This window comes from Helianthus annuus, chromosome 12, assembly GCF_002127325.2.
Source record: "Helianthus annuus cultivar XRQ/B chromosome 12, HanXRQr2.0-SUNRISE, whole genome shotgun sequence".
Classification (NCBI taxonomy): Eukaryota; Viridiplantae; Streptophyta; class Magnoliopsida; order Asterales; family Asteraceae; genus Helianthus; species Helianthus annuus.
Genome location: NC_035444.2, coordinates 112,734,132 through 112,752,702, shown reverse-complemented (window position 1 = coordinate 112,752,702; position 18,571 = coordinate 112,734,132). Strand labels below are relative to the sequence as shown.

The 18,571-nt window shown below is 39.8% G+C and overlaps 1 protein-coding gene across 1 annotated transcript in view; it reads left to right on the top strand.

Moving 5' to 3' along the window:
- The window catches only part of LOC110893459, a 49,262-nt gene extending 35,454 nt beyond the window's left edge, over positions 1-13,808 (top strand). The window contains exon 2 of the mRNA XM_022140565.1: positions 13,688-13,808. Within this exon, the coding sequence (XP_021996257.1) occupies positions 13,688-13,808 (121 nt within the window). The remainder of the gene's footprint in view (positions 1-13,687) is intronic.
- Positions 13,809-18,571: the final 4,763 nt, after the last annotated feature.

The following is an 18,571-nucleotide window of genomic DNA, read 5'->3' as shown; positions in this document are numbered from 1 at the left end:
GTACGTTATAAGTCAATTGAAACCTTTAACCCATTCCCACGACCCGGGAATCCCATGCCTTAGTAGGAGTGTGAACTCACCTTGGTTTGCTCGGTATGCTAGGTTATGCACTCACAAGTAATTAATCAAGTCCTTGCGATGATCCTAGAGAAAGAGGAATCAAGTGTGATGATTATCTTGTGCCAAATGATTTGGTGATGATGCTTGCTAGAGGATTAGAGAGTTACAAGTGCTTTGGTTTTGGTGAAAGTGATTAGGGAAATGAGATTAGGGTTAAGTATTACTAGAATTCCACTAATTGTCCTCTACATCCTCAAGTATTATATTTTACAATAGTGCACTATTCCAATTAATTACACAGTTTCACCACCAAGATTACACATTTGACAAGTTTATCATAATTAACACATAGACATGTACAAACACACAATACACTTCATTATACCAAAACGTATACAATTCTATAGTGATCAATTGTGCAATTAAACAGCTAAACAATACTTGAACGTGCAATAAATGCGAAATAAGAATCTTGGAAATTCGAGTTGTCACAAGTTCCACATTGACTTAGTTCTAGGCGCCGCGCCTTGCGCCTTCAGAGATGCAGGAGTTGTCGACGCAGCTCCAGGAGCTGTTAGATTAGGGATTTATCAGACCAATCTTCTAACCTTGGGGAGCTCCAGTTTTGTTTGTCAAGAAGAAGGATGGTAGTTTTCATACGTGTATCGACTACCGGGAATTGAACAAGTTGACTATCAAGAATAGATATCCTCTGCCGAGAATTGATGACCTATTCGATCAGCAGCAAGGTTCAAGTTTCTACTCGAAGATCGATTTGCGATTAGGTTATCTTCAGCTGAGAATACAAGAGGAAAGTATTCCCAAAACTGCTTTTAGAACTCGATATGGGCACTACGAGTTTCTGGTGATGCCGTTTGGGTTGACAAACGCGCCAGCCGTTTTTATGGATTTAATGAACAGAGTTTGTAAGCCGTACCTCGACAAGTTTGTTAGGTCCGGTTTGACTCCGATTCGATTGCGTAACGACACGTTCGACGTGCGGAATCCGTGAACGTGCGTGACCGAACAGACGAGATCGTACTAATGTCGTGATTCCATTGATGATGTAACGATTACAAGCTCCGTGAATCACGTTTTGCCACTTTCTCTCTCTAGTTTCTCTCTCTAAGCACCTAGCTTCTCCAAGCTCTAATGTGGCAAAAGTCTATAATTCTAAACCTAAGGCTCCTATTTATAGGCACAAGGTTATAAGGGATTCCCCTTATTTACAAGTTTGCCACCTTGCCTATTTCTTATAATTACAATATAAAGCCTATTTTACTACAGTTTCAGCTACAGTTCTGATTGACGCAGGCGATAGACATCACTGCACTAACAGACTCCCCCTTGGATATTGCCGCAGTCAATCTGTAGTCAAACTCGTAGCGACTAGTCTTTCTCTCTCTCTCTGAGTCTTCTTGAAGGTTTGACGGTATCAGCAACCATAGACTTCCTCTTTCTCGAACAAAATCCCCGTGGATCTGTTTTTGAGGTTCCGTTGCTCCCCCTCTCGCTTAGACTCTTTTTCTTCAGGCTCCCCCTTTCGTCAAGCTTCCGTGCTTTTGGGATCGACACCTGCTTTCCGATTACAAGCTCTTCCAAGAACGATACTTGGCTCTTTGAATCCACGCTTTCGTTTGCGTTGAGCTCGTCTTCAGACTCCCCCTTAGACTCAGCTGTCGGGATCGTAGTCTGGCTTTCGACGTTTCACAAGTTCAGAATCAATTCCTGGCTTTGTTCTACATCTGCTCAGGACTTGAAACCTGGTTAACCTGCATATCCTCTACCTCAATATAAGTTTCACAAATTTATAACAATTAATTCCCGTAAACTTACTGGTAGATATCATTTACAACAAACACATTAGTTACATCAAGTTCAAATAAATGACCTTGATTAACCAATATACACAATCTTTTAAAATATTTGTATATGACATTCAAAGTTTTCAACATATTCTCCCAATCCTGTTCATCATGTTTAGCACTCGCATTTTGAATATCAGCTCTTCAAAATCAGTTGTCGAAAATCTTTTTGACTTTTCAAAAATTTATGCTAAAACACTCCAAAAATATTTTTGGATTTTTGTTTTTAATTTTGAATGAAATGCAGAAAACAAATATATACAAATAATATTTTTGTGAGTTTGTGTAAGAGGATCATATCAGTTCTTGAGACAAATCACTAGCACCGTTAAGCTTTAATCATTTTAAGTTCTAAACGATTCACCTCGATTGACGATATAGTTGTCCTCTTAAATTTTCACACAATTTTCAATCTATTCAGGATACAATTTAGATGTTTTAGGAACTTAGCTCAATTCATGTGTCCCACCTCTTGAATATACTCCCGTATCCAGAATCTCAATATTCAGTCTTACAGGCAAGAATACTACAATGATGTCTGTACATAATTTAGGGGTTAAATGCGAGAACTGAGGGATCTCAGGTCAGAACTTCCGTTCAGCAGAGAGATATCAGCTTCGACTTAGCAGTGTGTCCCCTTTAGAGGATCTTTTTAGCTACAACAGATGATTATCAATTTTATTGTCTAATCACTGAGGGCTAGAATGCTATGTTTCAAGCATTTACTGCAAAGCATTATCCAGGGACTAGGTCAGAACTACCGTTCAGCAGAAGTCCCGGAATAATACCCCAGACATCATAGAGTATTAACACCTAGTATATCAGAATACGAGACCTTTCAAACGAGATTTCAGGGGTTACCTATATATCCAAGTAGTGTTCCCCACAAATTTCGCAAGTTTTGAAATTTTAGGTTTATATCCCGAATAAATCTACTAAATGTACGAAAACCTATCGTCACATCATTAGTGAGACCGTTTATCACTTTTAACAATACATTTCTTTAGCGTGCTGTGATAGTCCACTGATGTACTATCATTTCCTCTTTTATCAACAAAACTCATTTTTGCTTTTTCAATGTTTTTGGAATTTTTCAAATTTTCTAATTTTTTTAAATTTTTCTCCCCCTAAAATCAAAATATGTTTCAATTTTGATTTTCAAGGAAAATTTGAAAACTGTACAAATAAAATGACAAACTGATATCGAATCACTTCAATTCGCCATTCATTTTGCATAAACAATCAGAACTCCCCCTCACAACAAACTATTTTCCCATTGTGATTTCAAAACACTTAAGTTTGTTTTAATCAAAATGGTTTTTCCGGAAAATTAGTTTTGTGTGACATTTCATAAACTCGGAGTTTCATCACATTGTTTTTCATATTATCACTTGTAGGAAAGATGAATCAAGTACAACTTAATGTCCCTGATTTATCTTTTGAAAGACGAAAAATCACCATAGTGAAATTTCTCAAAAAAATGTGCCGATTCATGTTCCACGCTTACCAACCTGGGAACTCCGGCAAGTCAGGGTTTTTCATTTAAACAGATTCACCCAAGCCTGACCAGTCTTGGGTGATTTTGACAATTTTACCTCAAAACTTGGCTCTTCTGGTTTTGACGAACCAGAATCATTGCCTGAGTGTGGCTTGTCTGACTTTGATCTGTCAGATTCATCGCCGACACGTTTCTTTTTCTCCTTTTTCTCTGTTGTCCTCAAATTTGTAACTGATGAACTCGACTTGTTTGACTTTGCAGTCGATTGAAGCGATTCATCAGTACTTTTATTCTTACCAACTGAAGAACCTGAGGACAAAATCCTTTCCAGATATTCTCTGGCCTTCTTCCTCTTCTTACGCAGTCTGTCTTTTTGCCCCTGAGAAAGTTTTACTTTCGTTTCCTGAACTTTCTGTTCTTGAACTTTTGGTTCTTGAACTTTCTGTCCTTTGGGCTTGACTTTGATTGGTTTCTTTGCCTTATTTTGAGATTCAGCCCTCGATCTTCCCATTGATCTCCTTGGGCAATCTCTGGCAATGTGTCCTCGAATTTGACAGTTAAAGCATCTTCGTGTTTCATAACTCCAATTCTGGCAGTTAACAGCAATGTGACCTCTAACTCCACAAGAGTAACACACTCTGTTATCATACCATATATCACCTTCACTCCAAATGCTCAGATCATAACACTGTCTGGCATTGTGGAAATCTGCACTCCTCCTCAATGTTGGATTTGGCTTTGAAGCACTGTGGTCAAACCTGCACCACTTATTACCAACATTTTGTGAGTTTTCATTTTTATATTTTTGTGATTTTTGAAAATGATTGGATGATTGATCTGATGAGCTTTTATTTTCCTTTTTAGGATTTTTCAGATTTTTATCTTTTTGTTTCTGTTCCACATTCTTCTTTACAGGTTTTTGCGTTGAGCATTCACCTTTCTCAGTAGAATGTAAAACAGTATTTTTAAACATTTCATTTAATTTCAAAAATGTTTTTCTTTTTTCTTCCTTTTCTTTTTCATCATCAGATTTGTCATCACAATCTTCAATTTTGACTTTGTCAAAATTTGTGACATTGTCACTTATTGGAACAGAATTGATCGGTTTTGGACAAGGAAAATTCAACCTGTCTGATGAAGTCACAAAACCTTTCAATTTCGTTTCAAGTTCATCAATCTTGATCCTTGAATTCTCAGCTTCATTTTCAAGCTGTGATATTCTTTCAAGATAAGACTTGATTGATTTTTCATTTTCAATTTTAAGATTTTCAAGAACAGATTTTTCATTTTCCAAGACTTTTAACTGTTCTTGAAATCTTGTTTCATTCTCTTTTATATTTTTGTTTTCCAGTTTAATCCAGAAATCTTCAGATTCTGAAGATTTGCTTTTGCTTTCAAAATCTTTTTCAAACTCAGCAATTTTCTTTTGAGCATCTACAGCTTCATGCTCAAGTCGAATAATTTTAGCAAGATGAGAGTTTATTTCGCTTTGTTTTTCCAAATTATTCTTGCCAAAAATATCTCTCTCATCTTGTAAAATCTTCATTTGACTTTTGAAATCATTTTCCAATTTTTTAAAATTGTTGTTTTCCAATAACAAACTCTCAAGACTCTTTAAGAGTTTGTCATTATCAGATCTCAATTTTTCACAGTTTGAACGTAAACCCTGAATCTGTTCGTCATCAGCTTTCTTCTCGTTTTTCAGAGTATTGTTTTCCAATGTCAAACTCTCCACATCCTTCAAGAGTTTCACATTGTCGGCTTCTGATTTTTCGCATTTCGAGCATACAACTTCACATCTTGAAGTTTCATCCTCCTTAGATTCTTCAATCTTTGTTATTCCTTCTCTAACCCTGTTGATTAATTCAATAAACTCATCCAAATTTATTTTTTCTGAGTTTCTTTCTATTTCATCTAATAACTCTTTCTTTTTCTTTTTCTCTTCTTCATCTCCCCACCATTTCTTCTGCCAATAATCATCCTCTTCTTTGTACTCCTGGATGATGGCTTCAATGTCTATCTTCTTGTGGTCGACAGCAATGTTACCATATTCATCCAAATAACACTCTCTATCTGGATCCCATCGGTTTGCACGTTTTGCTTCCTCATAGACACCTGAGAGTCGGATGATCTTTGCTTCAGCAACCATTTTTCGATATTCGTACTTTTTTTGTTCTGTACGATTATCCTTCCACGGAATAGGTTCATTTTTCGCCATGAACTTATATTTGTGAATTACCTTGTAAATTCCCTCGTGTTACCTGCAAATCAACAACCAAACAATCAGTTTAAAAATATCAAACAACTAAAATTTGACGAGAGATCGATCGGTCAAACAGAATGCTAGTTGATTCTGACGGTGTACTGTTAAATTGGTTGATCAATCAGTTGGGCACTAGCAGACTCTAATCAAACAAACACACTAGGTCAACAATTATGCAGTGCACTTTGTTTCTATTTGACCTTCTAAAAGGTGGGCGGTGCACTTTGTTTCTATTTGACCTTCTATGTATATGGCCGACCAAAAATTAATGCACTTATTGTTTTGCTGAACACTTAACAGATCACATGCATTTTGTTGTAGAATGATTAAACCTAAATGCTTAGAGTTGACTTATGTGACCTAAAAGGTGATGTGTTGTTATTCGATTGAACCGTTCAAATATATTCATTCAAAGTATTTAATGTTTCACGTGATCATCTGATATTCAGTTGATTAATAAAGATCACAGTTGACAAAGTGAGTTAAAAAAAATGAGGTGCAATAAAACTATTTGCTAACCGAACGGTGAATGTGATGTGTCATGAATCGATTTGTTTGACCGTTCGGTTATATTACTCGATTAAGACACTTTTCTAGCCGAATGATTAAAACAACTACACGCTGATCGATCAGCCTAACCGATCGAACAGCTGTTCGATCAGGTGGCCCAACCGATCGGTTAGCCTAACCGATCGAGTGGCCTAGCCGATCGAGTGGCCTAGCCGATCGAGTGGCTCCCTCGATCCAAGCTCCTATCCTTTCAAAAGAACTTTTCTGTTCGATCGAACAGGATTTTGCTGCTGTTCGATCAAAGATACTTCCTATTCGTTTCAAGACAAAACCAAAACTGCTGTTCGATCGGCTATACCAGCCGATTCAAGTGACACGTAAGACTTCTGTTCGATCGGCTATGCCAGTCGATCAAGAGACAATCCTGTTTCAAATCAAAATACCTGCAAATATGAATCACTCAATCACGTGCACTTTCTTAGATGTTACTTATCAGTTTAGTTGTCATGATCACAGAATTAATGCTATTGTTAATGGCCGACAAGAATACTATGATGAATCACTACAAATTTAATCCTATTGGCCCTTTTGAACGGTGATGACACACTCAATATCTCATGCAAACTGTTTGTATTGACTGATACTTCACGTGATTTACTGAATATGTTGACTTTAAGTGTTGCTAGCCGATTGGAAGCATGTGACGGTGATTCTTAGACAAACAGTCAAACAAGTCAACAATTTTAATGAATGTCAGATGAGGCTGCTGTTCGATTGGTTGATAAGGGCGGTGATTCCTAGCCGATCGGCTAGGTCAACCAGTCAACGTTTTTTATAATGAATGTTATGCTTTGGATCGAGTAGCCTAGCCGATCGGTTAGGCTAACCGATCGGTTGGCATTCAACATGAACAAATGCAGCAACAGTCACCATATCCCAATTTTTTCGAACAGAAAATCCAAGATTTCTCTCAAACGGCTTCGAATTAAGATCTGAAAATTTGTAGGCTTGTAGATCAATCACTTTCGCACAACATATCCGAAAATCAGCAATTTTCGACCGTGAAAACCTGTTCAAATCGTCAAAATTCAGTTAATAACGTGAAGAACAAGTAAAAATGAAGAAAATTGACAAATCTGAATGAAATTCGAATCTGTTTCTGATGAAATCCAGTACGAATCTGTGCGTTTGATCTTCGCAACCGAGCACCTGCTCTGATACCACTTGTTAGGTCCGGTTTGACTCCGATTCGATTGCGTAACGACACGTTCGACGTGCGGAATCCGTGAACGTGCGTGACCGAACAGACGAGATCGTACTAATGTCGTGATTCCATTGATGATGTAACGATTACAAGCTCCGTGAATCACGTTTTGCCACTTTCTCTCTCTAGTTTCTCTCTCTAAGCACCTAGCTTCTCCAAGCTCTAATGTGGCAAAAGTCTATAATTCTAAACCTAAGGCTCCTATTTATAGGCACAAGGTTATAAGGGATTCCCCTTATTTACAAGTTTGCCACCTTGCCTATTTCTTATAATTACAATATAAAGCCTATTTTACTACAGTTTCAGCTACAGTTCTGATTGACGCAGGCGATAGACATCACTGCACTAACAAAGTTCGTGATTGTGTTCATCGATGATATTTTGATCCACTCGAAGACGAAGGATGAGCACGAACAACATTTAAGAGCTATTTTGGAGCTACTTAAGAAGGAAAAGTTGTATGCCAAGTTCTCGAAGTGCGAGTTCCGGTTACGCGAAGTCCAATTTCTTGGACATGTGGTTAATGGAAATGGAATCCATGTGGATCCAACAAAGATCGAAGCGATAAAGAATTGGGAAACTCCAAAGACGCCGACCGAGATTCGACAATTCTTAGGTTTGGCTGGCTATTATCGAAGGTTCATTGAGGATTTCTAAAAGGTCGGTCAACCCTTCACTTCCCTCACGCAGAAAGATAAGAAGTTTGATTGGGGAATCAAATAGGAAGAAGCGTTCTAGTTGTTGAAGGACAAGTTTTGTAATGCACCGCTGTTGTCGCTACCCGAAGGAACTGATGACTTCGCAGTATAGTGTGACGCCTCGCGTCAAGGTTTGGGATGTGTGTTGATGCAGCGACAAAAAGTTATAGCATATGCGCCATGCCAGTTGAACGTTCATGAGAAGAATTATACCACGCACAACTTGGAGTTAGGCGCTGTGGTATTTGCGTTGAAGATCTGGCGACATTATTTGTATGGTACGCGATGTACAATCTTCACTGATCATAAGAGTCTGCAGCACATATTCGACCAGAAGAAGCTAAACATGAGACAAAGACGCTGGGTAGAGCTGTTGCGCCTTCGTGCCGCGAAATTAAGTATCATCCAGGGAAGGCGAATGTGGTCGCCGATGCCCTAAGTCGAAAGGAAATGATCAAGCCCATAAGGGTTAGGGCTCTATAGATGATTATCCAGACAGATCTCTCATTGCGCCTTCGTGTCGCTCAGAAAGAAGCTCTCAAGAAAAGGAATATTGAGGAGGAATATCTCCGTGGGATGGAGAAGCAGTTAGTGCCAAACGAGGAAGGAACGTTATGTTTCATGAAACGAATTTGGGTTCCTCTGTTTGGTGGATTGAGAAAGGTTATTTTCAATGAAGCTCACAAGTCACAGTACTCTATCCATCCAAGAGCGGATAAGATGTACCAAGATCTTAAGGATTATTACCGGTGGCCTAGGATGAAAGGCGATGTTGCAGTTTATGTTAGTAAATGTTTAACTTGCGCCAAAGTGAAAGCTGAATACCAGAAGCCTTCAGGACTTCTGCAGCAACCTGAGATACCCAAATGGAAATGGGAACAGATTTCGATGGAGTTCATAACAAAGCTGCCAAGAACGCCCAAAGGTCGCGATACTATTTGGGTAATAGTAGACCGACTAACGAAATCTGCGCATTTCTTGCCAATCAAGGAAAAGGATAACACGAGTAAACTAGCTGAGATATACATATGGGAGATTGTTGCACGTCATGGAGTGCCTCTCTCAATCATATCTGATAGAGACGGAAGGTTTGTGTCAAGGATTTGGCAATCCTTTCAAGAAGCATTCGGATCTCAGTTGAACCTGAGTACAGCATTCCACCCGCAAACGGACAGACAGAGTGAACGAACGATCCAGACATTAGAAGATATGCTGAGAGCTTGCGTAATAGATTTAGGTGGAAGTTGGGACACTCACCTACCATTGGTCGAATTTTCATACAACAACAGTTATCACGCAAGTAATCAAGCCGCAGTGTTCGAAGCTCTATAAGGACGCTAATGTCGATCACCGATCTGTTGGGCTGACGCAGGTGATAGACAGTTGGTTGGTCCGGAAGTGGTCTAGGAAACCACAGACAAGATTGCACAGATCCGAGAATGCATCAAGGCGGCTCGCGATCGTCAAAAGTGTTATGCGGACCGAAGAAGGAAGCCTCTGGAGTTTGAGGTAGGAGACATGGTATTGTTGAAGGTTTCACCCTGGAAGGGTGTGGTACGCTTTGGAAAGCGTGGGAAGTTGAATCCGCGCTACATCGGTCCATTCAAGATTTTGAAGAGGGTTGGATTAGTAGCATATAAGTTGGACTTACCTGCCGAACTTAACGGTGTTCATGATACATTCCATGTATCAAACCTGAAAAAGAGTCCAACACAAGAAACTGTTGTCATTCCTACTGACGAAATTCATATTGACGACACGCTCCACTTTGTTGAAGAACCCGTTGAGGTTACAGATTGGAAGGTAAACAAAACGCGCAGGAGTAGTGTCAAGCTCGTCAAAGTTCGTTGGAATGCAAAACATGGTCCAGAATTCACATGGGAACGTGAGGACCGTGTGAAAGAAAAGTACCCCCATTTATTTCCCAAGACCCCTGCGACTAGAAGCAGAACCTAAAATTTCAGGATGAAATTTTCTTAACGGGGGGAGAATGTGACAACCCTCACAAATCCAGGTATCCGTACAAATTAATTAATATTTAATTAGTGCTTAATTACTGTGCTTGATTACAATTGTGATTAAACTGCTTTCTGTTTTCTGATACATACATACTCATGCATCACATTTTATACTGTCACTCTATTTATTACACATAAACATTAGTGACAAACTTGATGCACAAAGCACAGTTAGCACAGTGAGCGGATAACCCAGTAAACATGCTGACAATGCCAGCAATAGACAAACATTGTTTCTGAGGCCAGTATGAGCCAGGAATAGAATATTACGGGGAGTGTAGGGAGGTGAGGATCATAAAACTGCGTCACTAGATGATAGTTATAGTGACCGGAAGTGCCTAAAACATACTTAAAGTGCAGAATTCTGCACTAATTACCCAAAATTCAGCATTTAACAATGCTAGTAAAGTGCAAAAACTTGGTAAAATAGTCCTAGATATTTTCCAAAGTGTTGGGAATTTAATGTGTCATTAAAACAATATAAAAGACACTTTAAAGCTTTATTTAACACTTTAACGGATCAATATCCAACCGAACGACCGGACTCTACCCGGAACATAAAAATTTTGCCAAATACACTGTTTTTACTTTTCTGAGCTAGTTAGGGTCCCCGAACACCCTAACACCCTTTATATTAAATAACACACTAATACCCTAACTAAATATCATTAGATACTAACTAAATGTAACAAGTTCCATCACCACCCAACCCCATACCCCCTCCCCCAATCGACGGTCACCTTAGGGTGACCCACCTTTACATTTTCTTGATTATTATATTTGTTATGTTGGATAATGAGGGACATATTACATGGAGGATCTTAGTAAACTTGGTTTATAAATATATATGAGAGGTAACCACTCTCTTTCATAAAAACACCCAACATCACAAAGCTCTCCTCCTCCCTCCTCCATCACTTACGGCCACTACCACCACACCATCATATCACCACCATCAACCTCCTTTCAAGCCATTTTCATACACACAAAGGTGCAAGGAGTCCTACAAACAAGCTTGGTGCACTCGGAAGTTCAAAAACCACTCTTGTTTCCTTTTATCCACCACTTTTACGCCTTGTTTCTCCCCTAGCCTTGTGCTAGTAGTCGTCACACAGCAGGTTGAGTTGGGATCGACTATTTCATGAGACACACTTCTGTGAGTTCATGTCCCCCTTTTCTCTTTACTGTTTTCATTTTTATACTTCGGGGGTGAAATACATGCGACAATTATTACAAACATTTATTACATAGTATGGTTAGCGTAGGGAGGGTTCATACTACTAGATCATGTGAGGGGTGGGTACAACACTCGAGGCCATTAATCCTCGTTGTAGGACCGAGGGACACAAGAGTGATAGATCTATTTGGGTGTAGCGAGCCCACACCCGTGAGGCCGGGGAGGCCCATAGAGGTGACTGTGTCTTACAGTCGAAGCCCGGAAATAAATTTGCTAGGTTTGAGTTTCCCTGCACTTTCTCACACATACCAGTGGATTTGCAACCCATTGGTGATCTCTTTTTTTCTTATTGCTACATACCAGGGACTTTTATACATACTTTGTAGGTTTATACATACTCACTTTTACATGAACTCGCTCAACTTTTTGTTGATTTTTCAAACAGCATGTATTTCAGGGAATTAAGGGATCTGGCAAAGTATGCATTGTCGTCAAGCTGCGTAAGGAAAATGATGTCATCCGAGTTTAGGGATTGTGACTTTTGCATGGACGAGTCACAAGTCTTAAACTGTGTTTTTATTTCATGTTTTTCATTATGTTGTTGAACAAGATTTTTATTATGTCATGTTGTAATCCGTTGCATGTGTCGACTTTTAAAAACAATGTTGTCGTGTTAACTTTTTAGAACTTGAATGAATGGATGAACATCATGGTTTTATTTTCATATAGCATTGTTGTGATTATGCTATGGTATTAAGAAGTCTCAGCAAATAAATCCACGCTTCCGCAAAAGCCAGGTTGTGACAGACACTTGGTATTTAATTGTCAATTCATCTGGGTCTTTATCAAATAGATGATGCAATCACAGATTGTGAAGATTAGTAGGGTAGTCTTGATACTAGTGCAACATATCTATTATCTGAAGCATCTGACTATTTATGGGCCAAAACTGTTAAATTTGCATCGATGAAAAACTGACTTCTGGTGGTAGAATTGTCATATTCTTCATAAAGTGAAGTTTTTCAGAGATGACAAAAGACTGAATTGCTCAATTTGAGGGGGAAATCAGTGATAAGAAGTCAGAATATGCAAAAATGATGGGGAATAAAAATTTCAATGTCATATGTTGAAATTCCGACGGTTTTGAAATTCGTGACACTGCAACAGTATTCGGGTCGTTCCACTTCAGAATTGTCCAGGAATGTGAATCTGATCGTGGATGATAGCTTTCGAGATCGAGATTGTCCTAGAGGGTGAATCTGATTGTGGACGAATGCTTCGGAGATCAGTATACGTTATCAGATGATTTGTTCTTCGATGAAGATTTGCTGATTGTGGAGATTACCGTTTACACGGATCAATCATTCTTACGGTGCTTAAAAGTGATCACAGAAAATGGGATATCAGATCTTCATGGGGAATCATTGATTTGAAGTTAATCAGTGGGGTGTTTGAAGTTTTTATTAATTGTCGGTTGAGTTTTTATACATTCTTAGATCGAGCAAGCGGAATGCGAGATCGTGGTGCTGAAATGATATATTAAAAACTGAATGTGGATGTGGTTAAAGCTGAAACAGAGAATGCTACAGTGATTAGTTTCAAATTGGTGATTGTTTGTGAAGATTGCAGTTTAGCAAATCAGAGGAGAGTCGTGAACTGTGCAACAAAGACCTGAAGATTCATTTCAGGGGGAATTTATCCAAACAACTGTCAAAAGCAAACCCAGATCATCAATCAAGGGGGGATCTATTGAAGATTTAAAGATGCCTGATTGAAGTTGTAGAATATGAGAAATTGCAGAATATTTAAACACAGCTCAAGGTTTTCAACGTGACGATTCGACAGTTACAGCCACTGGTGAATTTGTTGGTGCATATTTTGTATGTCTGCCACTGTGCGAATAGCTAGATAGAGCATGTCTTGAATATTGTGTAGAATAGAGTGAAATCCAGTGCGAACTAAAGGTGTTGTGATGTAAAGCTCCTTCGTACGAAGGGAGTCCCTTCGTACGAAGGGACATATGAGCAAATTCGTACTGATGTTTTAAGAACAAACTGGGTTCATACGAAGGCACCAGGTGCAGCTTCGTACGAACGCACTAGGTTCAGCTTCGTACGAAGGCACTAGGTCCAGCTTTGTACAAAGCCCTGATCCCTATATATATGGGGCTTGGGTCTTGAGTTGGACAAGGGTTTGGTCCCTAAGGGGAAATGTTGTCTAACTAGTTTCATGGTGCTGTAACGTTTGACTATCAATAGAACCAGATTATAAGTGACTGTTCAAGGTCATTCTCTATTTTCTACTCATTTCTTATCACCGAACCGATCATATCAGGACCAAAGCTCCGTCAAACTCGGCGTTTCCTGGAATATCGATTAAGATGCTTGGATTAGAGACTGCCAACGCTACTGCATGGGAAGACTTCAAGAATTGCATCAAGGAAGAGTACTGTTAGAGGGATGACATTCACAAGCTTGAGAACGAGTCCTATGAGCTTAAGATGGTTGGGTCAGAGATCGAGATGTACACCAAGTGATCCAACGACTATGTTACCCTCTGTCCCAACATGTCTCAGCCTGCTTTTCGAAGAATGGAGCTATATATCAAGGGTCTAATTCTTGAAATTCAGAGTTTGATGACTTTACCTAATCTCACTATGATTCAGCAAGTTATTCGTCTAGCTCACTGTCTCACAGATCAGGCTGTGGAGCAGGGCAAGCTGCCAAAAAGGATTAGTGCTACTACTGAAACTTCTTGTGATAACAAGCGTAAATAGGATGGTAACCCGGGCAAGGATGTCAACCCCACTCAAGCCCCAACTCAACAAAGGAAGTTCGACAATAACAAGAGCCCTCAACAACAGGGTGGTTACCAAGGAAACCGACCCAAGTGCAACAAGTGTAATTGTCATCACAATGGCCCATGTGAGAAGAATCGCTGTCAAAGGTGCAACAAAGTGGGGCATGATGCCAAAGACTGCAGGAGCCCGTACCGAGCAAGACAGAACCAGCCACCACAACAGTAACAGTAGGGAAACAACCACAGCTGCTACAATTGTGGAGCAATGGGACACATGCAGAAGGGTTGCCCCTAACTGAACAAGAACCGTAACAACAACAATCAGGGCACTGGAAACAATAACAACAACAACAACAACAACGGTGACAACGGTGCAAGGGGCCGAATTTTTGTGATTGGAGCTGGTGAAAAAAGGGATGACCCCAACGTTGTAGCGGGTAAGTTCCTACTTGATGATCGTTATGTTTTAGTACTATTTGATTCTGGAGCTGATGCTAGCTATGTATCCCTATGTATTATTAAGAAGCTTAAGCCTACGCCTACACCGTGGAACTCTAAGCACGTCGTTGAACTAGCCAATGGTAGAAACCTCAAGGCCTCACACGTTGTCAATAACTCCAAACTCGTACTACCTTGTCAGACTTTTCTCGTCAATCTTTTTCCCATCATTCTTGGAAGCTTCGACATCGTTATTTGCATGGATTGGCTATCCAAGCATCGGGCTGAAATAGTTTGTCAAGAGAAAGTCGTTCGTATCCCTCGTCCTTTTAGTGAACCCCTTATTGTTCAAGGCGACAAGAATGGTGCAGTCACAGGCATCATTTCCTTCTTAAAGGCCCAGAAGTGTTTGCAGAAGGGCCATACTGCTATTCTAGCACTCGTTACCGACATTCAGGAGAAGGAAAAGGGGATTGAAGATTTTCTCGTCGTACGTGACTTTCCTGAGGTATTCCCCGAGGAACTACCTGGACTCTCTCCTCATCGTCAAGTTGAATTCCAAATCGAGCTAACTCCCGGAGCGGCACCCATAGCTCGTGCGCCTTACAGACTATCCCTAGCCGAATTGGAGGAACTTTCTACGCAACTGCAGGAACTGTTGGATAATGGTTTTATCCGTCCTAGCTTGTCACCCTTGGGAGCACAAGTACTCTTTGTCAAGAAGAAGGACAACACATTCCGTATGTGTATTGACTACCGTGAGCTGAACAAAGTGACTATCAAAAACCGTTACCCACTCCCACGCATTGACGACATGTTCGACCAGTTGCAAGGGTCAAGTTACTACTCCAAGATCGACCTACGATCAGGTTACCATCAGTTGAGAGTCCGCAACGAGGACATCTCTAAAACTGCATTCAGGTTTCGTTGTGGTCACTACGAGTTTCTTGTCATGCCTTTTGGAAATGACGAACGTGCCCTGTAGTTTTCATGCACCTCATGAACCGAGTGTGTAAACCATATCTTGACAAGTTCGTGATTTTGTTCATCGACGACATCCTAATCTACTCAAGGGATCGTGAAAAGCATGACCACCATCTTCGTGTTATTCTAGAGCTTTTACACAACGAACAATTTTACGCCAAATTTTCGAAATATGACTTCTAGCTTCGAGAAGTTCATTGTCTTGGGCACGTAGTCAATAAAGATGGGATTCACGTCGATCCAGCTAAGATTGACTCCATCAAGACCTGGCCTACACCAAAGACTCAAACCAAAATCCATCAATTCTTGGGATTGGCAGGATACTATCATAGATTCATCGAGGGATTTTCGAAGATCGCTTAACCCCTCACGACTCTTACCCAGAATGGTATTGCTTACAACTGGAACGATGCTCAGGAGTCTTCGTTTCAAAAGTTAAAGGAGAAACTTTGTAGTGCTCATTTTATTTCATTACCTAAAGGTACTGACGACTTCGTTGTCTCCTACGACACGTCTATTCAAGGGCTCGATTGCATGTTGATGCAACGCGAGGAAGTTATTGCTTACGCTTGTCGACAACTCAAAATCCACGAACGGAATTACACGACGCACGATTTAGAACTCAGAGCAGTAGTCTTCGAACTCAAGATTTGGAGACATTACTTGTACGGTACCAAGTGCATGATTTACACCGATCACAAGAGTCTCCAGCATATACTGGATAAAAAGGAGTTGAATATGTGGCAACGCCGATGGGTCGAGCTCCTTAATGACTACGAGTGTGCGATTAAGTATCATCCAGGCAGGGCTAATGTTGTAGCTGATGCCCTAAGTAGGAAGGAAACCAAACCTAGGCGTGTTCGTGCCTTACAACTTAATATTCACTCGAACCTTCCTAAGCAAATCCAAAACGCTTAGGTTGAAGCATTGAAAGCTAAGAACCTCCTAGCTGAAGCCATGCGAGGCATGGAGAAACAGCTCGAACTCAAGGACGACGACCTTCACAACTTCATGGAACGTATTAGGGTTCCGTTTTATGGAAATCTCTGAGATCTTGTGATGGACGAAGCACACAAGTCTCACTACTCGATACATCCTTGTGCTGATAAGATGTACCATGATCTAAATACCCTGTATTGGTGGCCTAACATGAAAGTCAATATTGCTAAGTACGTTAGCAAATGCTTGACCTGCGCTAGGGTTAAGATCGAATATCAAAAGCCATCGGGGCCCGAACCAGAGTTGCCAACCTGGAAATGTGAACATATTTCCATGGACTTTGTTACTGGCTTACCAAGTTCGCAAAGCGGAAACGATACCATTTGGGTGATTGTAGACCGTTTAACTAAGTCTGCTCACTTCCTCGCGATCAAAGAAACTGACAAGTTTTCAAAACTTACAGCCATCTACTTGAAGGAAGTAGTTGCCAGGCACGGAGTGCCAACATCCATTATCTCTGATCGACATCCTCGTTTCACCTCCGAATTGTGGCAGGCTACGCACAAATCTTTTGGCTCACAGTTGGACATGAGCACTGTTTATCACCCACAAACGGATGGTCAGACTGAACGTACCATCCAAACTGTCACACCCCGACCACATAGAACATACAAAACGTGGCGGAAATGTCGGGGAGTGTTGTAACAGAATCAATTGTTTCAAATCCATGGTAAACGAAGTTTCGTTTTATTAATCAAACTTGAAAGTTTACATTGTCTTAAACAAGAACCAAAGAACACATAACATAAATTAACTAGTTCTTGTCTCGTTTTAAGTCACTAAGGCACAGGTCCGCCTAAGTATGTCTTGATAAGTCCTATGCATCATCTCCTGAAAAACACATGTGAAAATAGGTAGGTCAGCATAAAAATGCCTGTGAGATACATTGGTTTTGTGAAAACGGAATTCATGACTTATGTTTGAGAAAATGTTTAGTCATGAACCTTGTAATTTGCTTTGTCTTGTAAATCATTTGAAAAACGGTAAGATCAGATGATATGTATAAATAAGAGAACAATGCATGGTTAACTGAATAACCATGTAAAAATGAGTTTGTATAAGATAAGTTGTTTGTAAAATAATGTCTCGTGAAAAGTGTGTTATTTGTATAAAATGCCATATGTCTCAAATTGAAATGATTCAAATAACGCTGCGATATGTAATACCATACAAACACTTATATATAGGAAGTACCAGTGGCGTATCCACCATGCTTGTATCATATTACACACGCCTCGTTACTTAATCACTTACTCAAACTAAACCATCGAGTTGAAGTGTTTAACAATTGTAGAAATGTTCATGTATAGTCAAATGTCCATTGTCAAATGTAAATCATGTCAACGGATACAACTGGTTCACACGGTTGAATGGTTACAAACGGTTCATATAATCAAATGGGTTTAGACGGTTCACATAGTCAAATGGTCACAACGGTTCAAAATGTAGCATAATGTGTTCATATGCTGGATGAGCATATGCAACCGAAATGCAATGTAAAACAATGTACTAAGTACGCACACAATTGGCATACATAGCATGTAATGTAAAGCAATGTACTAAGTACGCACACAATTGGCATACATAGCATGTAATGTAAAGCAATGTACTAAGTACGCACACAATGGGCATACATAGCATGTAATGTAAAGCAATGTACTAAGTACGCACACAATGGGCATACATAGCATGTAATGTAAAGCAATATACTAAGTACGCACACAATGGGCATACATAGCATGTAATGTAAGGCAATGTACTAAGTACGCACACAATGGGCATACATAGCATAAACACAATGAAATCATGTACTATATATGTACTATCGAACATAGCAAGTATATGATGTGAAAACCGGAAAGCATGAAAGTAACAAGTAGGCACATGCGTTTCACCCCAAAATAGTTTGGAAAACAGTAAAAGAGGGGTTCAATGTACTCACCTGAGATTGCTTTGAATTCCTTGTGTAAAAATCACACAATGCTAGAGATCACGGGG